The sequence below is a fragment of the Callorhinchus milii genome, unplaced genomic scaffold, assembly GCF_018977255.1.
Source record: "Callorhinchus milii isolate IMCB2004 unplaced genomic scaffold, IMCB_Cmil_1.0 Scaffold1, whole genome shotgun sequence".
NCBI lineage: Eukaryota > Metazoa > Chordata > Chondrichthyes > Chimaeriformes > Callorhinchidae > Callorhinchus > Callorhinchus milii.
The window spans coordinates 87,559,352-87,577,097 of NW_024704742.1; the positions used below are offsets into that span (position 1 = coordinate 87,559,352).

Genomic DNA, 17,746 nt, shown 5'->3' on the forward strand with positions numbered 1-17,746 from the left:
CTCTCGCCTTGGCAGTCTTTATTGTTAAACAAACTGAAATGATTTAAGCTGTACTTTCATCCACTGTACATTCTGTAAATGGGAATAAACGGCTCACTGATGCCAAGGATGGCTGTAGGATCAGAGTTCATTGGGGCATTTGAAAGGGAATTAGATGGCCAAATGTGAAGGAAGGGAATTAGAGGCTGCATGTGAAGAGCAGAAAATTGGAGCCAATGCTAATCCTAATACATTGGATTACATACCCTCCTCCTGTGTCATACATTTCTATAGATCTTTCAAATAGCCTTTCCAATTAACAAAGAACAATGGTCCATGTACATGACTACCTCACAGGCAAAAAAATTAGTTTCAGCGTATCAGATGCACGGAGATAGGCATAGCATTTCCTTAGATCCACAGTTTTGGTGTTTCTTCGTTAACCAGTCTACAGTTCCTGCCTGAATTCTGCTTAAATTCTCATCAAACATTGGGTACTTGGCTCTTTACGTAGCTGCCATTAGGTTGGCCAGTTTATGATTTGAACGCTCTGTACTTCATTAATCGATCTGTGCCTTGAATTAAAGATTTAGAATCACACATTTCATTATTAAACACCAATTAAACGAGTGATTCAATCGGGAAGTTCAAAGCCTTTGTTTCACTATTACCTGGGAACTGGTTTTATGGAAACCAAAACAGATGAAATGGTCTAAAATATGCAAAGATCATTTGGTTTATCCGTAGAACATATCCTTACTATTTTGAAGCTTGAGTCTTTTTAAAACAAAATTTGGGTTGAAATAGTTTTAGTTCCATTTTAGTTCCCACACAGTTTTTTGTGTCTCTAACAATGCTTGCTAGAGAAGTAGATAAGGGAGCAGACTCCCAAGAGCTCTGAAATGATGCTCTGAAACCAGCCAGTGATGATAGAGAAAGGCTTCCTCCGGTGGTGGTCGCTCTGGGCACCTGCCAGAGCAACATAGATTATACTGGAGATTTACAGTGTGGCAACAGTGCAGGTGTAGACCTGGAGATTAGTGCTTTAATAATCTGTGCATCTGATATAGTGGCTTTCACATCAGGAAGATGTCCCAAAGTACTTCATGGGAGATTACTGTAAAGTGTAGTTACTGTACTTTGTAGGGAAATGTGGCAGCCAACTTGCGCGCAGCAATGTCCCACAAACAAAGTGAGTGACCAATTATAATCTGTGGGATATGTGGCTGGGACAGAGGAAGCAACTGCCTTTCCTTTTCAAATAATGCAGAGGGATCTTTAACATCCACCTGAACAGGCAGATGGGATCTTGTTTTAATGTTTGATCTAAAAACAGCAACTACAGCAATACAAGGCTCCTCCAGCACTGTATTGGAATGACAGCCTTGACTGAGGTCAAAGTTTCCACGTGGGCTTGAACCCAAAGCCATTCTTTTGACTCAGAGGCATGTGTACCACCAACTAAGCCAGCCTGACGTATCCATTTGCCACAGCAGCTTATTGCTTGGTGAACAATTTTCCTGAGCTTCTGCACATTTGATAATTTTTTTCAGAAAATACAGCACAAAGAATTGTTAACGGGTGCTTTTTTTTCTAGCAGTGTCTCCTAGCAGTACGGGGATACTGAAGTCCATTATGAAGAAGAAAGATAGTCCTAAAAAGCATGAAACGAATGGCACCAAGAAGAACCTACAATTTGTTGGTGTTAATGGAGGGTAAGTGCAATGTTTTTTAGTGAGAGTTCAGAATCCAATTCAATAGGATGTTCCTAGAGATTATGGGCTTCAGTTATCAAGAAAAGTTTGGGACTTCTCATGGAGATCTTCCTGATTTATGAAGGATTTTGATAAAGGAAATAGTAATAGATTATTTGCACTGGTCAGCGAGTCATTGACGACAACAACAAGAAATTACATTTGTATACTGTCACATTGTCGCCTGCCATGTTGGGAGGACGTCCCAAAGCGCTGGTCATTCATGGGGTAGTTAATGACGAGAGAGCACCCAGGTTTAAAATGACCACAGCAAGAATCAATGAGGGTGTAGGAAACAAATGTTTACAAAGAGGATGCCAATAAATCTCTACCGCACAAAGCATTTGAAGCAGAATGCAAACTCTGGTTTTAACAGGAAAATTGGGTAATAATAACTTGCATGTATTCAGTGCCTTTCACATCAAATGAAATGGCTTGGAAAAGAGCAAGATTGAAGAGGAATAGGAGGGAATGTGGGGGGAGCTGGGAAGTGGGACTAAATGTGTTTGTTTATAGAGCAAAACATGTTGACAATGGCCTACTTCTGTGTAGTAATATTCTCTTGAGTGCTTTTCTCGTGACATTGTAAACCATCAAAGTGAAATAGGTATAGGGGGATTGGAACAGCGTAAATAGTAAAGCCATTAGAATCGAGTGCAACCTTTTCCCCTCAGTCTTAGCCTATTTTGTACAGCAAATTCTCTGTCCTGGTTGATTTTAAATGTGGTGTGTCCAATTTTTTTTTCTCTCCACAATGGGCCTTTGCCTCTGTTCCTGTTCCACAGCTTCCTTTGCCTGGGATACATCCTATCCAAAGATGCAGTTCCACGAGCACTGGTTGGTTAACTCTCCGGTTCCCTGCCCAAGTAGCCATTCTTCATGTGTGAGCCTTGGCAGTGAGTGTTGGCAGAGCTGTGGAGGGCATTACAAGCTGACCCCTCCACACACAACACACTCACACAACCAGTAGAGGGTGTTTAAAGAGGTCCAGGAACCCAGCTGTCTTTCCCCTCCCTAACCCTGGGAAGGTTAGGGCCAATTTAGCATTCCCATACAGCCCTGGATGAGACAGCACACTCAGTGAGGGCTGGGATTTGAACCAGTGAACTCCAGGACCAGAATTGCAGCTCTTTCCAATGAACCTTCAGGGCTGCCCTCGTCCCGGTTGATTTATGTTGAGCTCCAGTATCCTACCCAAAGACTGCACACTTCAGTTTTGAAAAAACAGCTTGAATTTATTTAGAGTACAACCGGTTTCTGTTATAGCGTGATCGTTTCTTGGCTCATAAATTGCCCTTTTTGATGTTCATAACCAAACTTTTCAATGGTCTCCACTGCAGACAGCTGGCTCCTTTGTGCTGGTGCCTTCACCACCAGCTCTGTTTCTCTAGGACAGTCTTTTCTTTCAGCTCATTCAGTCTTGAGTTGCCTCCACCTTCCTAGTCCCAACCTATGTGGAACAGCCTGTGGTCATTACTCTGCTCAAACAGTCCACTAAGCCGCTTTTTGATGCTGACTACATATATATAGAGAGAGATTTTTTTGAAGCATACAGTATTGTATCGGCAATGGGGAGCGAGATCACAGAATGAAATATTGTGTGTTTTAAAACTCGGGCTGTTGGCCCTTAAAACAAAGGTTTAGGATCACAGAACAGATTTTATACACATTTAAACCCAAGCTGTTTGGCTCTTAAACAAAAGGGTATGGTCTTGGATCAGTGCCTCTCTCTGGACGACTTCCCATCTGTGAAGTTGAGAGAGGCAAACAGCAAGCTGCTGTTCTGTGCAGGAAACCATCCCGCTGTTGAATTCTGTAGCTGCCGACTTCCGTTCCTGCTGGGGAATAGGATTTGGCGCCGGTCACGTGAATCAGTTACATTTCAGTTACAACTTGGTTAGATATAAAACTAGGATTATTATTTATGGAGAAAACAAATAGAGTAGTAATAATCCTTACATTTGATATTGCATTGAATACCAAGTTTGTCTACAAAACACAGTCACTTTAAAGTATATCCTATGAAGTGCTTGGGATATCCTCCTGACATGAAAGGTCCTCTGCCCTATTTAAGGATGATTATTATGTAGCACTGAAAGTGCTCCACAAAGCTTTCTGTAAAGTGCAGCAACTGTATATTTGCAGACGAGTGCAGCAGGGATTTTGTGCGCAGTAAGGTCCCACCAATGACCATGAATTGAATGATCAGTTTCATCTGGAGGATTGTTGGTCAGGACACTGGGGAGATGAGCTAACTTGCTGAAAGAAATCAACACATCACATTGAATGCTTCTGTGTACACTCAGTGAGCTGTGTGCACATAGAATTTGTACAGCTTCAACCATGTGTTCAGCCTGAGACAGCAATCGAATCACATAGATTTTGCTGTTCTCATTCTATATATTTAGAGTTTTTTTTTACTGTAGATGTGGGATTTTATTTTACTGTAGAATGTCACCGGTCCAGTGTACAGAGATGTGAAAATTACTACATTGCTGGTTACTCTTGTAATTTGACCTTTCCTCTTGCCATGCTTCTGCTGCAAGTCTGCAGTGCTCCATGGCGGTATCCTACATCGTAGAGTTAACGTACTTAAAAGTCACTCTGTTAATGCAAATTGTTGTTGTTGTTGTCAAGCACCACTGGTGTTGATTGCTCAGATGCTACCCTCATGAAGGGCGCTATAAATTGAAGTTGTTGTATCCATCATTATAAGTACCAAATATATTAGTTATAAATCCCTGAACTCAGCCTGGAGCATAGCTGTAATAAGCTATATGGCTTTTTCCTGAGTGTGGTGTGCTAGCTCGTGTCTATTATAAATCCTCAAAGCTTCCCAGCTAACTATTTTGCATCTTGTAGATACGAAACCACGTCCAGTGATGATTCCAGTTCAGATGAGAGTTCATCTTCTGAATCAGAAGAGGAGCTTGAAGAACCAGACTCTTGTAAAGATGAATTTGAAGGTAATAGCGAAGAGTCGTCAGAGGGACCTGTTGTACGTCAGCCTGAGACTGAAAAAGATGTGTCAGGAGAAAGTGAGGAATTGGACAAAGAGGTGGACAAGGTGGAAATAAGGGAGAGGTATGAACAACCTGCATACGAGTATTGTAATTTATAATGCTGATTGAAGACAGTGATCATATCATCTACATGTATTTGATGGGATTGCTCACATTTCTAGCACTCGTCACAAGAGATGCTCTTGATCTGATCCATATTCTCAGTGAGATAAAGGGAAGACTTACTCCTTCCCCATGAAAATTCTGTTGAAAAGTCACTTTTGCACACTTCCCGTTAACTGTTTTTACATAATGACATTGGCAGAACCTCACAAGTAACTAGTCTGCCTATTCTATTGAACTGGGAAATGTGGCGCAGCCTGAGGCCAGTTGAAAATCAAAATTGTTTACAAAAGCTCATGCTGAGTAAAATATGTTTGCATTAACATTGTTTTTTTTGAAAAAGGTATGAGTTAAGTGAGAAGATGGTTTCGGCATGCAAACTACTGAAAAGCCAGCTCTGTGACCCAAAAGCAATGGCAAGCAAAGAAGTGGTAGGTTTAAATTAATCAAACAGCAATGGTTTAGTGACTAATTTTATTTAGGGGAAATTTTGGCCAGGACACTGGGAAAAACTCCTTTTTCTTTTTCAATAGTGCCATGGGATCTTCCAACATCCACCTGAACAGGCAGACCCAATGTATCGTGCTCAAGATTATTTTCCCCGGGTCAATTGAAATATTTAAGAGTTTGGTGGATGAATATTTGGCGGGCAGAAACTCAAAGGATATAGTGAGCGGGCTGTGAAATGTCATTAAATTGCAGATCAGCCATAATCTAATTAAGTGGACCAGGCTTCATGAGCTGAATGCTCTGTCCCATTCCTATCTAATGCAATGGTACTTTACAGTATTTCTATTTTGTTGCAGTGGCTTTTATAGGATATTACATAATGTTCCAGGATAGAGTATTTTCTTTGGAAACAAAAGCCTTAGAAAGCACTGCTGTAACCTATTTAGACATTGTAGCCCTTTTATAATGAAGCCTATTATTATTATTATTATTACTTCATTGCGATGACATGATATTAGGAAATGTACTATATCAAAAGCTGCCTGGTTGAACACATCTGACAATTTCATGAAGCTAATAGTTTTCAGTATTGTTAAATATTAACATTATTAAATATTAAATAAACCTTGCATTCCTTCTGCTGCTTATGTATTATCAGTCAGACCGCTAAACTACAGAGAGAGAATTGCACTCCTGCGACAAATTCCTGTCATTAAAATCCTGTATTTCATGTAATAAAACTATCTGCCTTTGTAAAAACTTGATTAAAGTTCTGACTGCAGATCACAGATTCCATCCACTTGCATAGTTCATAGAATGCCACTGCTTCGTAAGAGCTCACATTTGAATAGCAAGCAGGGAGGTGTATTTCACTGCAGTAGGAGTGTTGCATTGTTTTTCAGTTGCATTGTGAATAAATAGGATATGGAGAGATTCAGCACGCTATCAGAATTCACTATAAAGGGGCTTCAATATGCTTTTTGGATACTTTTTCTTTCCTCTACTTAAGTTCCCCCTTTCCTAATGTAAAGCTTGCTTGTGTAAATTTGACAGAGACTTTGCCTGAACAGTGTCCAGCATGAATGGTTCCGAGTGTCTAGTCAGAAGTCGGCTGTTCCCACCATGGTGGAGGACTACTTGACAGGATTCAGGGAGATCTCTTTGGAAGTCTTGAAGCATGTGGTCAATATGGCAGATGGCAATGGAAACACGGCCCTTCACTATAGCGTGTCTCACTCAAACTTCGAAATTGTGAAGATGCTTCTAGATGCAAGTATGTTTTATAGTTCCTTTATTGTAGCCTACATGTTTATACGATAAATATATTTATTTATATGTATCTTTTATATATATAAATTTATACACACACGCACACAAAATATACACACTCATCACTCCAAGGGTAAAAGACTCAGTGACGAGTTATCAGGAAGGGCGAGTTAGGCATACATAAAAATACAAAATAAATGGGGCTGGAATATTGCCAGCATGATGACTTCAATTGTAGTGGTAAGTTAAGCTAGGGTCGAGTTATCAGCAGTTTACTGTATTCTGCAGAGGGGTCAAGGAATCTCTTCTGTGCATCCCTTAACCCCTCTGCGTGCAAATCGGCAGCCATGCGTTCAGCCACTTCCCCACCCATCCGCCCAACCTCTGGAACACCTAGCCGCAATCCTTTCACCTTGCCCCCTCTTTACTAGTCTTCAGATCACACCTGAAGACTTTCCTCTTTGACCGTGCCAACAGTCACCTCCCTTTTCCCAACTTGGCATCAAACTATGGGTAAGTAATAGATCAAAGCCCAGACAGCTTTCCAGTATCTGAATACCTTCACACACTTGTGTGATCTGTTTGTTATGCAGCGAATGACATCTGAGTACCTGGAAAAAAATAAACTTGCCATTTAGACACCAAAAAACAAATCTGTATAAATTAGGATTTGCTGACCTGGTTACAGAGATACTGGAGCCAAAAGAGGCTTCTCTAATGCACGTATATGTACTTATGTTCCTTTTTTAATCTCTTCTGTTCTAAAAGAACACTGAGTGCTCTTTTGATTTGCTGAAATACAAGCCACACTATTGTTGCGTTAGGAATATTTAGAATTGTCCCTGAAGATGATCTCTTGTATTTGTTAATGTCTGAGACCTGGTTTATAAGTAACCATATACTTTAATTTAACTCGGAGTCTTTATTGCATTGAAAGATAGTCAAAATGTATGTTTATTTCTGTTTTAAGTACTTTTGCATGATAGCTATCAGGAAAGGTATGCACATTAACAAAGCTTTGTGCTTATTGTCTTTGGACATTATCGTTTGCCAAGAGATTAAGGCCCTCTCTTTGTTACAGATGTCTGCAACGTGAACCAGCAGAACAAAGCTGGCTATACTCCTATCATGCTGGCCGCTCTGGCTGCAGTGGAGACCGAGAAAGACATGAAAATCGTGGATGAGCTCTTTAGTCAAGGAGATGTAAATGCCAAAGCCAGTCAGGTCAGCAATGTCCTTGTTTGCACTGTAGCAATCCTTTTTGAGAGGTCTATGCACATAGCTCTTTCAGAAGTGTTTGGAAGGATTCACTTTGTATGCCATAAAAATAATAGTAAAAATAATGCCTTTTTGGTTACCAGGTTAATGTCGTACTCCATTTTATGCACAGCTAGTACATACCCCTCCTTAAGTATTTGAATTTTATAGCTAGGTTTGAATTTATAATAATAATAATCCTTGCATTTGATATAGTGCCTTAACATGTCTTTGAGACGTCTCAAAGCCTTTCACAGAATATAAGTGAATTAACTATTTGTGGATGAAACATGGATGAATTTAGCAGTGAATGAAAGATTCTGTGGGTAAAGAATAGAACTGCCGTAGCCTCTTGAGTTTTTTTTCTTAAAAACAGATTTTTAAAACATACATCAACTTGGTGGCGAAACTTCGTGAATATTTTTCGAGCAGGATTGTCTCGGTGCCACAAAAAACATAAAATAATGAATGGTCTGAAACTGACCACCTTCTGTTAACTAATGCCACAATCAAACAATCACTGGTTAAACAATCACTTGCTCAGCTCCTCTACTTTATTCCCTTTCCAAGCAATTAAAAAAACACCAGGTAGCAATGTCAATCTGAACATCCAAATCACCTCTGATCCCTATTTCAACTGTCTGTGTTAGAGCTGTTGCTTTCTCTTCACCTTTCATGCTTTACCTGTGTGTATCGTCTACAAATACACGGTCACTACACTTCAGTGTAAAAATCCAGTGAAACGCTTAGACTTTGACAACATGATAAGACACTATATCAAATGCAAGGAGTGAAACTTTAGGTAAGTTTCCTTACTCCACATGCTTCTGTTTACCTAGCAGTAAGTAGGACCCCACTTGTTAGTCGATTGGCGGATCACTTTCCAGGAGTAATAATCCCTTCAAAATAATAATAAATTGTTCACCCAATCCACGACTGTTTGTGAGACACTGTGTGTGCAATTGGCTGCTGTGTTTCACCCATAAAATATACATTCACTGCACCTTGCAGTAGATTCTGTGAAGCGCTTTGAGACGTCTCGAATACATAAGACGCTATATCAATTGCAAGGTTTATTATTATTATGTTAACAGCTTGGGTTTTCTTTTTCCCCTGGTGTCTTCCCCCACCCTCCCTCTTTCTACCAACCCAGTGCACTTCCAGGTTTGGACCATTATTTATCTGCACCAGTGTTCGCTTGATTGAAGATTCTTTTTGCAATGCAAATGGTCTGTGCAAAGACGTAGTCTTTATGGGTTTGATGACCTGTGGTCCTATTGTACCTTTGTCCTTGTTTCCCTGTTCCACGTCCTTCCCTAGCTGAGTGAACTGGCAGAATATCAGTTCTCATGCTTCCGCCAAAATTTCTCTTTAGTATCCACCAATACACAGTGCAAGCAACACCAGGAGCAAAGAGTTTCCTTCTCTCTCTCCATTTAGTACTTTTCCATTGCACGTGCGAACTGTGCACCTGCTTTCCTACATGATTGCATCGTCTCCAGCTTGGAAATGCTGCTTGGAGCATGGAGTGATTGATAAGCTTTGTATGGTGTATCTGTGTTGTTTTAGGCTGGTCAAACAGCACTGATGTTGGCTGTGAGTCACGGTCGGATGGACATGGTCAAAGCGCTGCTGCTCTGTGCTGCAGACGTCAACATCCAGGATGATGAGGGCTCCACGGCTCTGATGTGTGCAAGTGAGCATGGCCATGCGGAGATAGTGAAACTCCTTCTGGCCCAACCCGGATGTGATGCCACCCTAACCGACAACGTAAGTTCCCGGGAGCATTTTAATGCAAGGACTGAGCACTTTCACGTTTCCAAGATGTACGTGTTGAACTCTCTACCGCACACACTCCTTCCTCTATTCAAATATATGCCATTTGGTTTCATTAATATTACATGTGTGCTCCTTAAGGAGACTTGAAGAAGGAATATTGAAGAAAATTTACTCAAATTCCTTTATTATTTTACTAATTTTCACGACATTGATGTACATAAATAAATAGAAGATGTATTTATTTGATTCTTTTTTAAAAAGGATTTTGTTTTAAGAAGAAATGGATATAATAATAGTTGACCAGAATCACTTTCAAAGCCAAACTGTTTCTAATTTTGAAGTGTGGGATCCACTCCCCATCCCAGCAGGCTCCGGTTTGCTCCACGTCCCCCGCCTGGCCCATCCCACCGTTGGCGGTCGGGCCTTCAGCCTCTTTGCCCTCACCTTCCGGAAATCCATCCCACAATCCCTCCGCCTTGCTCCCTCTCTTTCCTCCTTCAAGGCACGTCTCAAGACCTTCCTCTTCTACAGCATCTTCGGTCACCCTCCTACCCTTACCCTCCCTGCCCTCCATCCCTGCTGATCCCAACCACCTACTCAAGGCCAAATCCCTGACTGTCCAGCACTTTGGGATCCCCTCCCGACGTGCAAAGTGCTATACAAATGTAGTTTGTTCTTGTTGTGGGAGGCTATAGCTGTAACGCTGTAAACCTTACACTGGATGTCTTTTCAGGATGAAAGTACAGCCTTGTCCATTGCTCTTGATGCTGGTCATAAAGATATAGCAGTCTTGCTGTATGCTCATGTAAACTTCTCCAAAGCTCAGTCACCGGTGAGTGCACATTTGATTGTTTTCCCATTTCACAATTTTCAGAGTAGTTCTTTGTTTAAAAAAANGGATAATAATGACTTCAGTGCATATAAATTAGTGTACTTAGTGCATTTCCCTTCATTACTCCCTGCATTTATATTGCGCCCTTCAAGCAGGCAGCGTCTCAGAGCGCTTAACAGTGGCAGACCCTGAAGCCGAGCCAGGAGGAGGGGTAGGTTACTGTAAACACAGTTGAAAAGGAAGTTCTTCAGTCATGATCTAAAAGAGGGGAAGGAGGGACTCAAGGCAGAGAGATTGAAGGAGAGAGTCCCAACGCTTTGGGGTGTGGTGGCTGAAAGCACAGCCACCGATGGTGGAGTGGAGGGGGTAAGGGACGAGTAGGAGGCCAGAGCTCACCTCAGTTATCTCCAGGCCATACCCCAACAGCTGACTGTCTGTCAGCCAATGTTCTGCTAACACTGTTCTGTATCTGAGAACAGCCCAGAGTGACCAGCTCTCTGGTTTTCTCCCTCTTCATCGGGTACAGGAGCGCACTACTTGTCCGAATGCCAGCTAATCACATATCTACTTACGAAGGCTCAGAAACCCACCCTACCCTGCGTGAAGGTTGCTATATAAATGCAAGTTGTTGTGGTGGGAGTGAAGTCTAAGATTTGTGTTTGCAAAGTAACAAGGTCTTGGTGCATTGTAACAGGCTTTGTGTTTTTCATTACGTTTCTGGACAATTGGGACCACTACTGGGGGAGGTGGGATCTTTATCTTGAGGATGGGCGGCACTTAAGCAAGGCAGGGGTGGTCTTCCTTGCCAAGAGAGTATCAAATGCTGTAGGGGCGGATTTAAACCAGTGTCGAGGGGGGGTGGGTATCCAAGGATAAACAATGGATTAGAGATTAGAGGAAAAAGACAAGTGGGAAGTTTAGAGCAGGTACAAGCGGACAATTTCCTCAAATGCATGTACCTAAATGCACGTAGCTTAGGGAATAAGGTTGATGAGCTGCAGGTTCAACTGGCCATAGGGGGTTACGATGTGGTGGCAGTAACCGAGACATGGCTCAAGCCAGGACAGGAATGGGAGTTAAATATTCCAGGATATAATGTGTTCAGGAAGGATAGAGAAGGAAGAAAATGAGGAGGGGTGGCAATATTAGTTAAAGATACAATTATAGCTTTAGAAAGGATGAGGCTCTGGAGGGCCCGACAACAGAATTCATCTGGTTAGAGATAAGAAATAAGAAAGGAGTGGTTACACTGATAGGGGTTTACTATAGACCACCAGACAGCGGGAAGGAGATAGAGGAGCAGATCTGCAACCAGATCGTGGATAGATGTAAGGCGAACAGAGTTGTGATAATGGGGGATTTCAATTATCCCAATATAGACTGGCAAAATAGCAGCGCTAAGGGCAAGGCAGGAGAAAGATTCATAGACTGTGTACAGGAAAATTTTCTTGAGCAGTATGTCTCCAGTCCTACGAGGAAGGAAGCATTGCTGGATCTAGTCCTGGGGAATGAAATAGGTCAGGTTGAACAAGTTTCGGTAGGGGAGCATCTAGGTAACAGTGACCATAATATTATTAGATTTAGATTACTCATGAACAGGGACAAAGTACAGTCAAGGGTGAAAATGCTTAACTGGAAAATGGCTAATTTTGATGGGATAAAAAGGGACCTAGAGTTGGTGGACTGGCAAGTAAGACTAGCAGGTAAAACGACTCATGAGCAATCCTCAAAGACATGATAGCTCATGGTCTAAATAGATATATTCCCACAAAAGGGAAATGTGTGACAACCAAGTCAGCCTGGATGACCAGGGATATTCTGTCTAGGATGAAAAAGAAGAAGACGGAGTACGACAATTGGAAGACGCAAGATACTGAGGATAGCAAAGCGCATTATAGAGAATGCAGGAGTGATCTTAAAAGAGTGATAAGACAGGCTAAAAGATCACATGAGAAGAGGTTAGCGGGTAACATAAGGGGAATCCTAAAATATTTTACAAGCACATAAAGGAAAAAAGGTTAGTTAAAGGTAGGGTGGGGCCAATCAAAGACAATGACGGCAATCTTGTTGTGGAGGCAGAGGGCATGGCTGATGTACTGAACGAGTACTTTGCATCTATCTTCACAACGGAAATGGATGCCCCAAATGCCGAAGTATTGGATGAGACGGTAGCGGAAACAGATCAGATTACTATAGACAGAGAGGAAGTTCTGAAAAGATTGACTGGGCTCAAAATTGATAAGTCACCAAGACCAGATGAGTTTCACCCAAGGTTGCTGTGGGAGATACGGGTTCAAATAGCGGAGGCTTTGGCCATTATATTTCAATCTTCATTGGACACAGGAGTGGTGCCAAGAGACTGGAGAGTGGCTAATGTTACCCCCCTCTACAAAAAGGGGCCGAAAGACAAACCTGGAAATTACAGGCCAGTCAGCCTAACTTCGGTAATAGGAAAACTACTGGAGACCATAATCCAGGACAGAATAAATCTCTACTTAGAGGAACATGAGGTTATTAGAGATAGCCAACATGGATTTGTTAAAGGCAAATCTTGCCTAACAAATCTAATAGAATTTTTTGAAGAGGTGACTGCGAGGGTTGATGAGGGAAAGGCTTTTGACACAGTACCGCATAAGAGATAGATAAGAGACAGATACCGCATAACTGGCTGAGTGATAGAAAGCAGAGGGTGGTGGTTAATGGGTGTTTCTCGAAATGGAAGGAGGTGTGCAGCAGTGTCCCCCAGGGATCGGTATTGGGACCACTGCTCTTTCTAATATAAATGATCTGGACTTAATAATCTTTGCATTTGATATAGCGCTTTTCATGTCAGGAGGACATCCCAAAGCGCTTCACTGAACACACTGTAAAGTGAATTGACTGTATATTTGTGGGCGAACGCGGCAGCCAATTGCACACAGCAATGTCCCACAAACAGTCCTAGATTGAAAATGACCAATTTATTATTGTTTTAGGTTTTTGGAGGGATTATTATTAGGCGTGTGGAGTAAGGAAACTTGCCCAAGGTTTATGCCCTGCCTGGAATTGAACTCAGGTCTCTCGCTTGCAAAGAGAGTGCTCTAACCACTGAGCTACAGGACTCCACACAGGACTTGGGCATAGAGAGCACTATTTCCAAGTTTGCAGATGATACAAAGTTAGGTAGGGTAGTAAATAGTGAGGAGGACTGTAACCCACTGCAAGCAGACATACACAGAATAGTGGAATGGGCTGACATGTGGCAGATGGATTTCAATGTGGGTAAGTGTGAGATGATACACTTAGGTAAGAAAAATGATAGGAAGCAATATAGACTTGGTAGCTCAATCTTAAGGGGGGGTACAGAGGGATCTGGGTATTCAAGTAAGCAAATCATTAAAGGTAGTGGGGCAGGTAGATAAGGCAGTAAAAAAGGTATTTGGTGTACTGAGCTTTATTAGTAGGGGCATAGAGTATAAGAGTAGGGAGGTTATGGTTAATCTATACAAAACACTGGTTAGACCTCAGCTGGAGTCCTGCGTCCAGTTCTGGGCAACTTACTTCAGGAAGGACATCAAGGCACTGGAAAGGGTGCAGAGGAGATTCACGAGAATGATACCAGGAATGGGGAACCTTAGCTATGAGGACAGGCTGGAGAAGTTAGGACTTTTCCCATTAGAGCAGAGAAGGGTACGCGGGGACCTGATAGAGGTCTTCAAGATCATGAAAGGTTTCGACAGGCTAGATAAGGAAAAGCTGTTTCCGCTGGTAGGTGTATCTGTGACCTGTGGTCACAGTCTTAAGATATCTACCAAAAGAAGCAGAGGGGAGGTTAGAAGAAATTTTTTCACTCAGCGAGTTGTTCGAATTTGGAATGATCTGCCTGAAAGGGTAGTGAAGTCCGATTCGATAAAAGCTTTTAAGAGAGAACTGGATAGGTATCTGGGGAAGACGGGTTTGCAGGGTTATGGGGAGAAAGCTGGTGATTGGGGTTAGTGAAAGTGACTTGCTCTGTCAAAGAGCCGGTACAGACTCGATGAGCCGAATGGCCTCTTCTGTGCCGTAACATTCTATGAATCTATGAATCACGAAGTGGATGGATCTGGTTTAAATAAACACTGTGGGGTGGAGGGTGCGATTGGAGAGAGAGATTAAAATCAACAGAAGCAAAGATGTGTACACAAATATGCATGTACACACACAGGCAAAGGCAGTCAGGATAAGAGAGAGCACCAATCACATGTGGAGCAAAGCAGAGAGAGAGCACTGACCATGTACTATAGTGACCGTACAGCTGCTGATAGATGAAGCTTCTGGTTGGTACTGAACATTATATTTTGTGTGATGACCCTCTGTCCTCACTGATTTCATATCCAAGAGATCAGTCTCAAACAGAGTCCTGCAGCTCAGTAGTTAGAGAACTCGCCTCGCAAGCAAGAGACCTGGGTTTGATTCCTGGCTGGGCAAAACCTTAGACAAGTTTCCTTACTCCACATGCCTCTGTTTTCCCTAGTAGGAACTCGGTTGTTAGTCAATTGGCAGATCACTTTTCCGGGGGTAATAATGCCTTACAAAAAAATACTAAATTGGTCACTCAATCCACCACTGTTTGTGGGACACTGCTGCCGCTTTCACCCACAAAATATACAGTCAACTCATTTTGCAGCATATTTTGTGAAGTGCTTTGAGACGTCTCGAAGACATGATAAGGCTCTATATCAAATGAAAGAATTATTATTATTTTATATCATGCTCTAAGGCCATAATAGACTGTGCAGCGAAGCGCCAACATACTTGCACCAAGTACAGCCTCAGCTGTGTCTTTTTGCCCCCTGCCTCACCCTCTCCTTTGCCTCCTTCAAGGCGCATCTCAAGACCTTGCTTTTTGACCATACCTTTGGTCATCTTCTCTCCTCCACTCCTCTGTGACCCCCAATCCCTAGCTCGGGTGCAAACCTCTCATTGTCTAGCGCCTTGCGATGTCCATCTGACATGAAAGGTGCTGTATTAATGTCATTATTATTGTTGTTTTCCCCATGGTAACGTGTTTAAGACAGATGACTCATGAAATGAGTATTTCTAAAGATGTTAGCCATGCTCAAAATCACTGTGTTAGAGTTTTACTGCACAGTCATCTGCAAGTAAAGTGCACTTGTCAAGTCTGCAGTGTGTTGCACATCCATTTTTGAAAAATATACTCTGTCCTTTACTTGGGAAACTATTTTACTGTGAAGTAATTTGGAATGTAAATACAGTGTTTATTTCCCTAAGCGGTCAATATGGACGTGTAAGTATGTTGAGATATTTTCAAATTGATCCAGAATGTTGAGCAGAAGAGATGTCGAGTCAATTTTTGTGCACAAACATTTTTAATCTCTTAACTTTTGCGTTTTCCTTCTCAAAAGGAAAATCAGTTTTTGATTCCTCCCACTCCGAGCCAATAAGAAGTTTTTTTTTATTAACTGCATAAATTGCAGAGTTCAGTATTTTATTGTGACAGGTGAATGTAGTCTTTCAGTTTGGTAAATCGACCTCTTGTTCTTTTCAGGGTACCCCCAGATTAGGAAGAAAGACGTCTCCAAGTCCAACCCGACGAAGCAAGTTTGAGTGATTTCTATCCGCTGTTGCCCCCAACCCTGAACCAAGCTGCTATATATTCCTGTTAACGTGGACAGATACTGAATGTAAATGTGTGCCTGAGCTCACCAGCAAACTTTTTAGCAATAGTGAAAAAGGTAGCTCTGCCAATCTGCTGAACAGCAACTAAACTGGAAGGCATTATGATGGCTGGCATTGTGTAGACTTTGTAATGCACTCATCAAAACTACTGCCTCAACCTGTGATGCTGCAACCAGCTTTCCTAAAGTTTTTTTTATATATGTAATATATATAATAAAAAGCTGCCCTATCTCTCTGCATGCATTAATTAGTGTTTGTAATCTATTTTGTCTATCTATCGATCTTTTAATTGTAAGAAATGTCATGTTCTTAATGGCATATTTTAGGACACATATTTATAATATTTTGGCGGAGCTATTCGACTTAAATTAGCTGCATTGAAAATGAAATGCTATACATGTTCAGTTGAAATAAGGGAGGGCTTGTGTTTTAGAGGCTTCCCTGCAGAAAGATATCTCTAAATAGTTGTTACTTACTTTTATATGTCAAAATGAAATAATTTGTATCTATTAAAAATTGAGTCGCACAGAATTTTCAAACTATTTTATACAGACCCTAATAAATAAATTTACATGAAGAATTACTTAATTTGCTATTAAATATATTGATTCCTTTAGACATTGTACACGTCATTGTATCTTAATTTGGTTTTAGAGTGACATTTGAGGTACTTTTTGTATATCCACTTCTGTCCTTCAGTTTAAAAAAACATGTACACTTTATTCGTGCATATTTATAAAGACGGCAATCTATTCGCATATAAATTTTGTCACGTGTGTATTTAAATGTTTGAAGTGCCTTAGACCCTTGCCATATTTTCAGAATAAAAGCTGCATTATGCTAATTCACTATTCACTCCTTTTGTTGTGCCATTATAAAAAAGTTTATATTGTTCAAACCAGTTCAGAACTTGTTAGCTTACAAATTACACAGTCACTACACTTTACAGTATATCCTGTTCCCCTGACATGAAAGATGCTGTATCAAATGTAAGGATTATTTTAGAACTCTTCTTCCCTCCCCTCCCCTTATTTTATTTTTCCCAGGCTATAGAATGCCTATTTTATGGTAAATTATGTGAGCGAGTGAGAATCAGATGAGAAAACATCAAAAACACCAAATCGTGTGTCAGCCTGGCTCAGTGGCACTCTCGACTCAGAGGCAGAAGATGGTGGGGTGAAGCGCCATGCGAAACTTTGAATCACATAATCTAAACTGTCCTTCGGATGAGACGATATACTGGGTCTGTCTGTTCAGGTGGACGTTAAAATTCCCATGGCACTATTCGAAAAGAAGGGAGTTTCTCTTGGTGTTCTGGCAAACAATCCCCCAGAAAAATAGGTCACTCACTCTATGGTTGTTCCTGGGACACTGCTGTGTGCAAATTGGCTGCTATGTTTCGCCCACAAAATAGTCAAACTACAGTATATTTCTGGTAAGTGCTTTGAGATGTCTCAATGACGTGAAACTCTATGTCAAATCCAAGGATTATTATCAGCATAATCCAATGATGCCATGTTAGCTGCTTTTGTGTTTCAGACGCTTGTCAGACAGGGAAGCTGACAAAATTAACCTGGTATCTTCACTGTGACTGGAATCTCATTACCACCCAAGCAAGGGCTGGGATTAGGTACAAAATGAGA

At 41.4% G+C, this 17,746-nt stretch overlaps 1 protein-coding gene across 8 annotated transcripts in view; it reads left to right on the plus strand.

Annotated features, from left to right (window-relative positions):
• Window positions 1-16,958, plus strand: part of kank1a (KN motif and ankyrin repeat domains 1a) — a 104,635-nt gene extending 87,677 nt beyond the window's left edge. For 6 of the 8 annotated variants that reach the window (XM_042332916.1, XM_007892626.2, XM_007892630.2 and 3 more), the window contains 8 exons: window positions 1,577-1,694; window positions 4,596-4,817; window positions 5,202-5,289; window positions 6,362-6,581; window positions 7,659-7,801; window positions 9,404-9,604; window positions 10,347-10,445; window positions 15,973-16,958. In XM_042332916.1, the coding sequence (XP_042188850.1) occupies window positions 1,577-1,694; window positions 4,596-4,817; window positions 5,202-5,289; window positions 6,362-6,581; window positions 7,659-7,801; window positions 9,404-9,604; window positions 10,347-10,445; window positions 15,973-16,035 (1,154 nt within the window). In that variant the 3' untranslated portion in view covers window positions 16,036-16,958. The remainder of the gene's footprint in view (window positions 1-1,576; window positions 1,695-4,595; window positions 4,818-5,201; window positions 5,290-6,361; window positions 6,582-7,658; window positions 7,802-9,403; window positions 9,605-10,346; window positions 10,446-15,972) is intronic. The other 2 variants (XM_007892627.2, XM_007892631.2) reach the window with 1 other exon arrangement.
• Window positions 16,959-17,746: the final 788 nt, after the last annotated feature.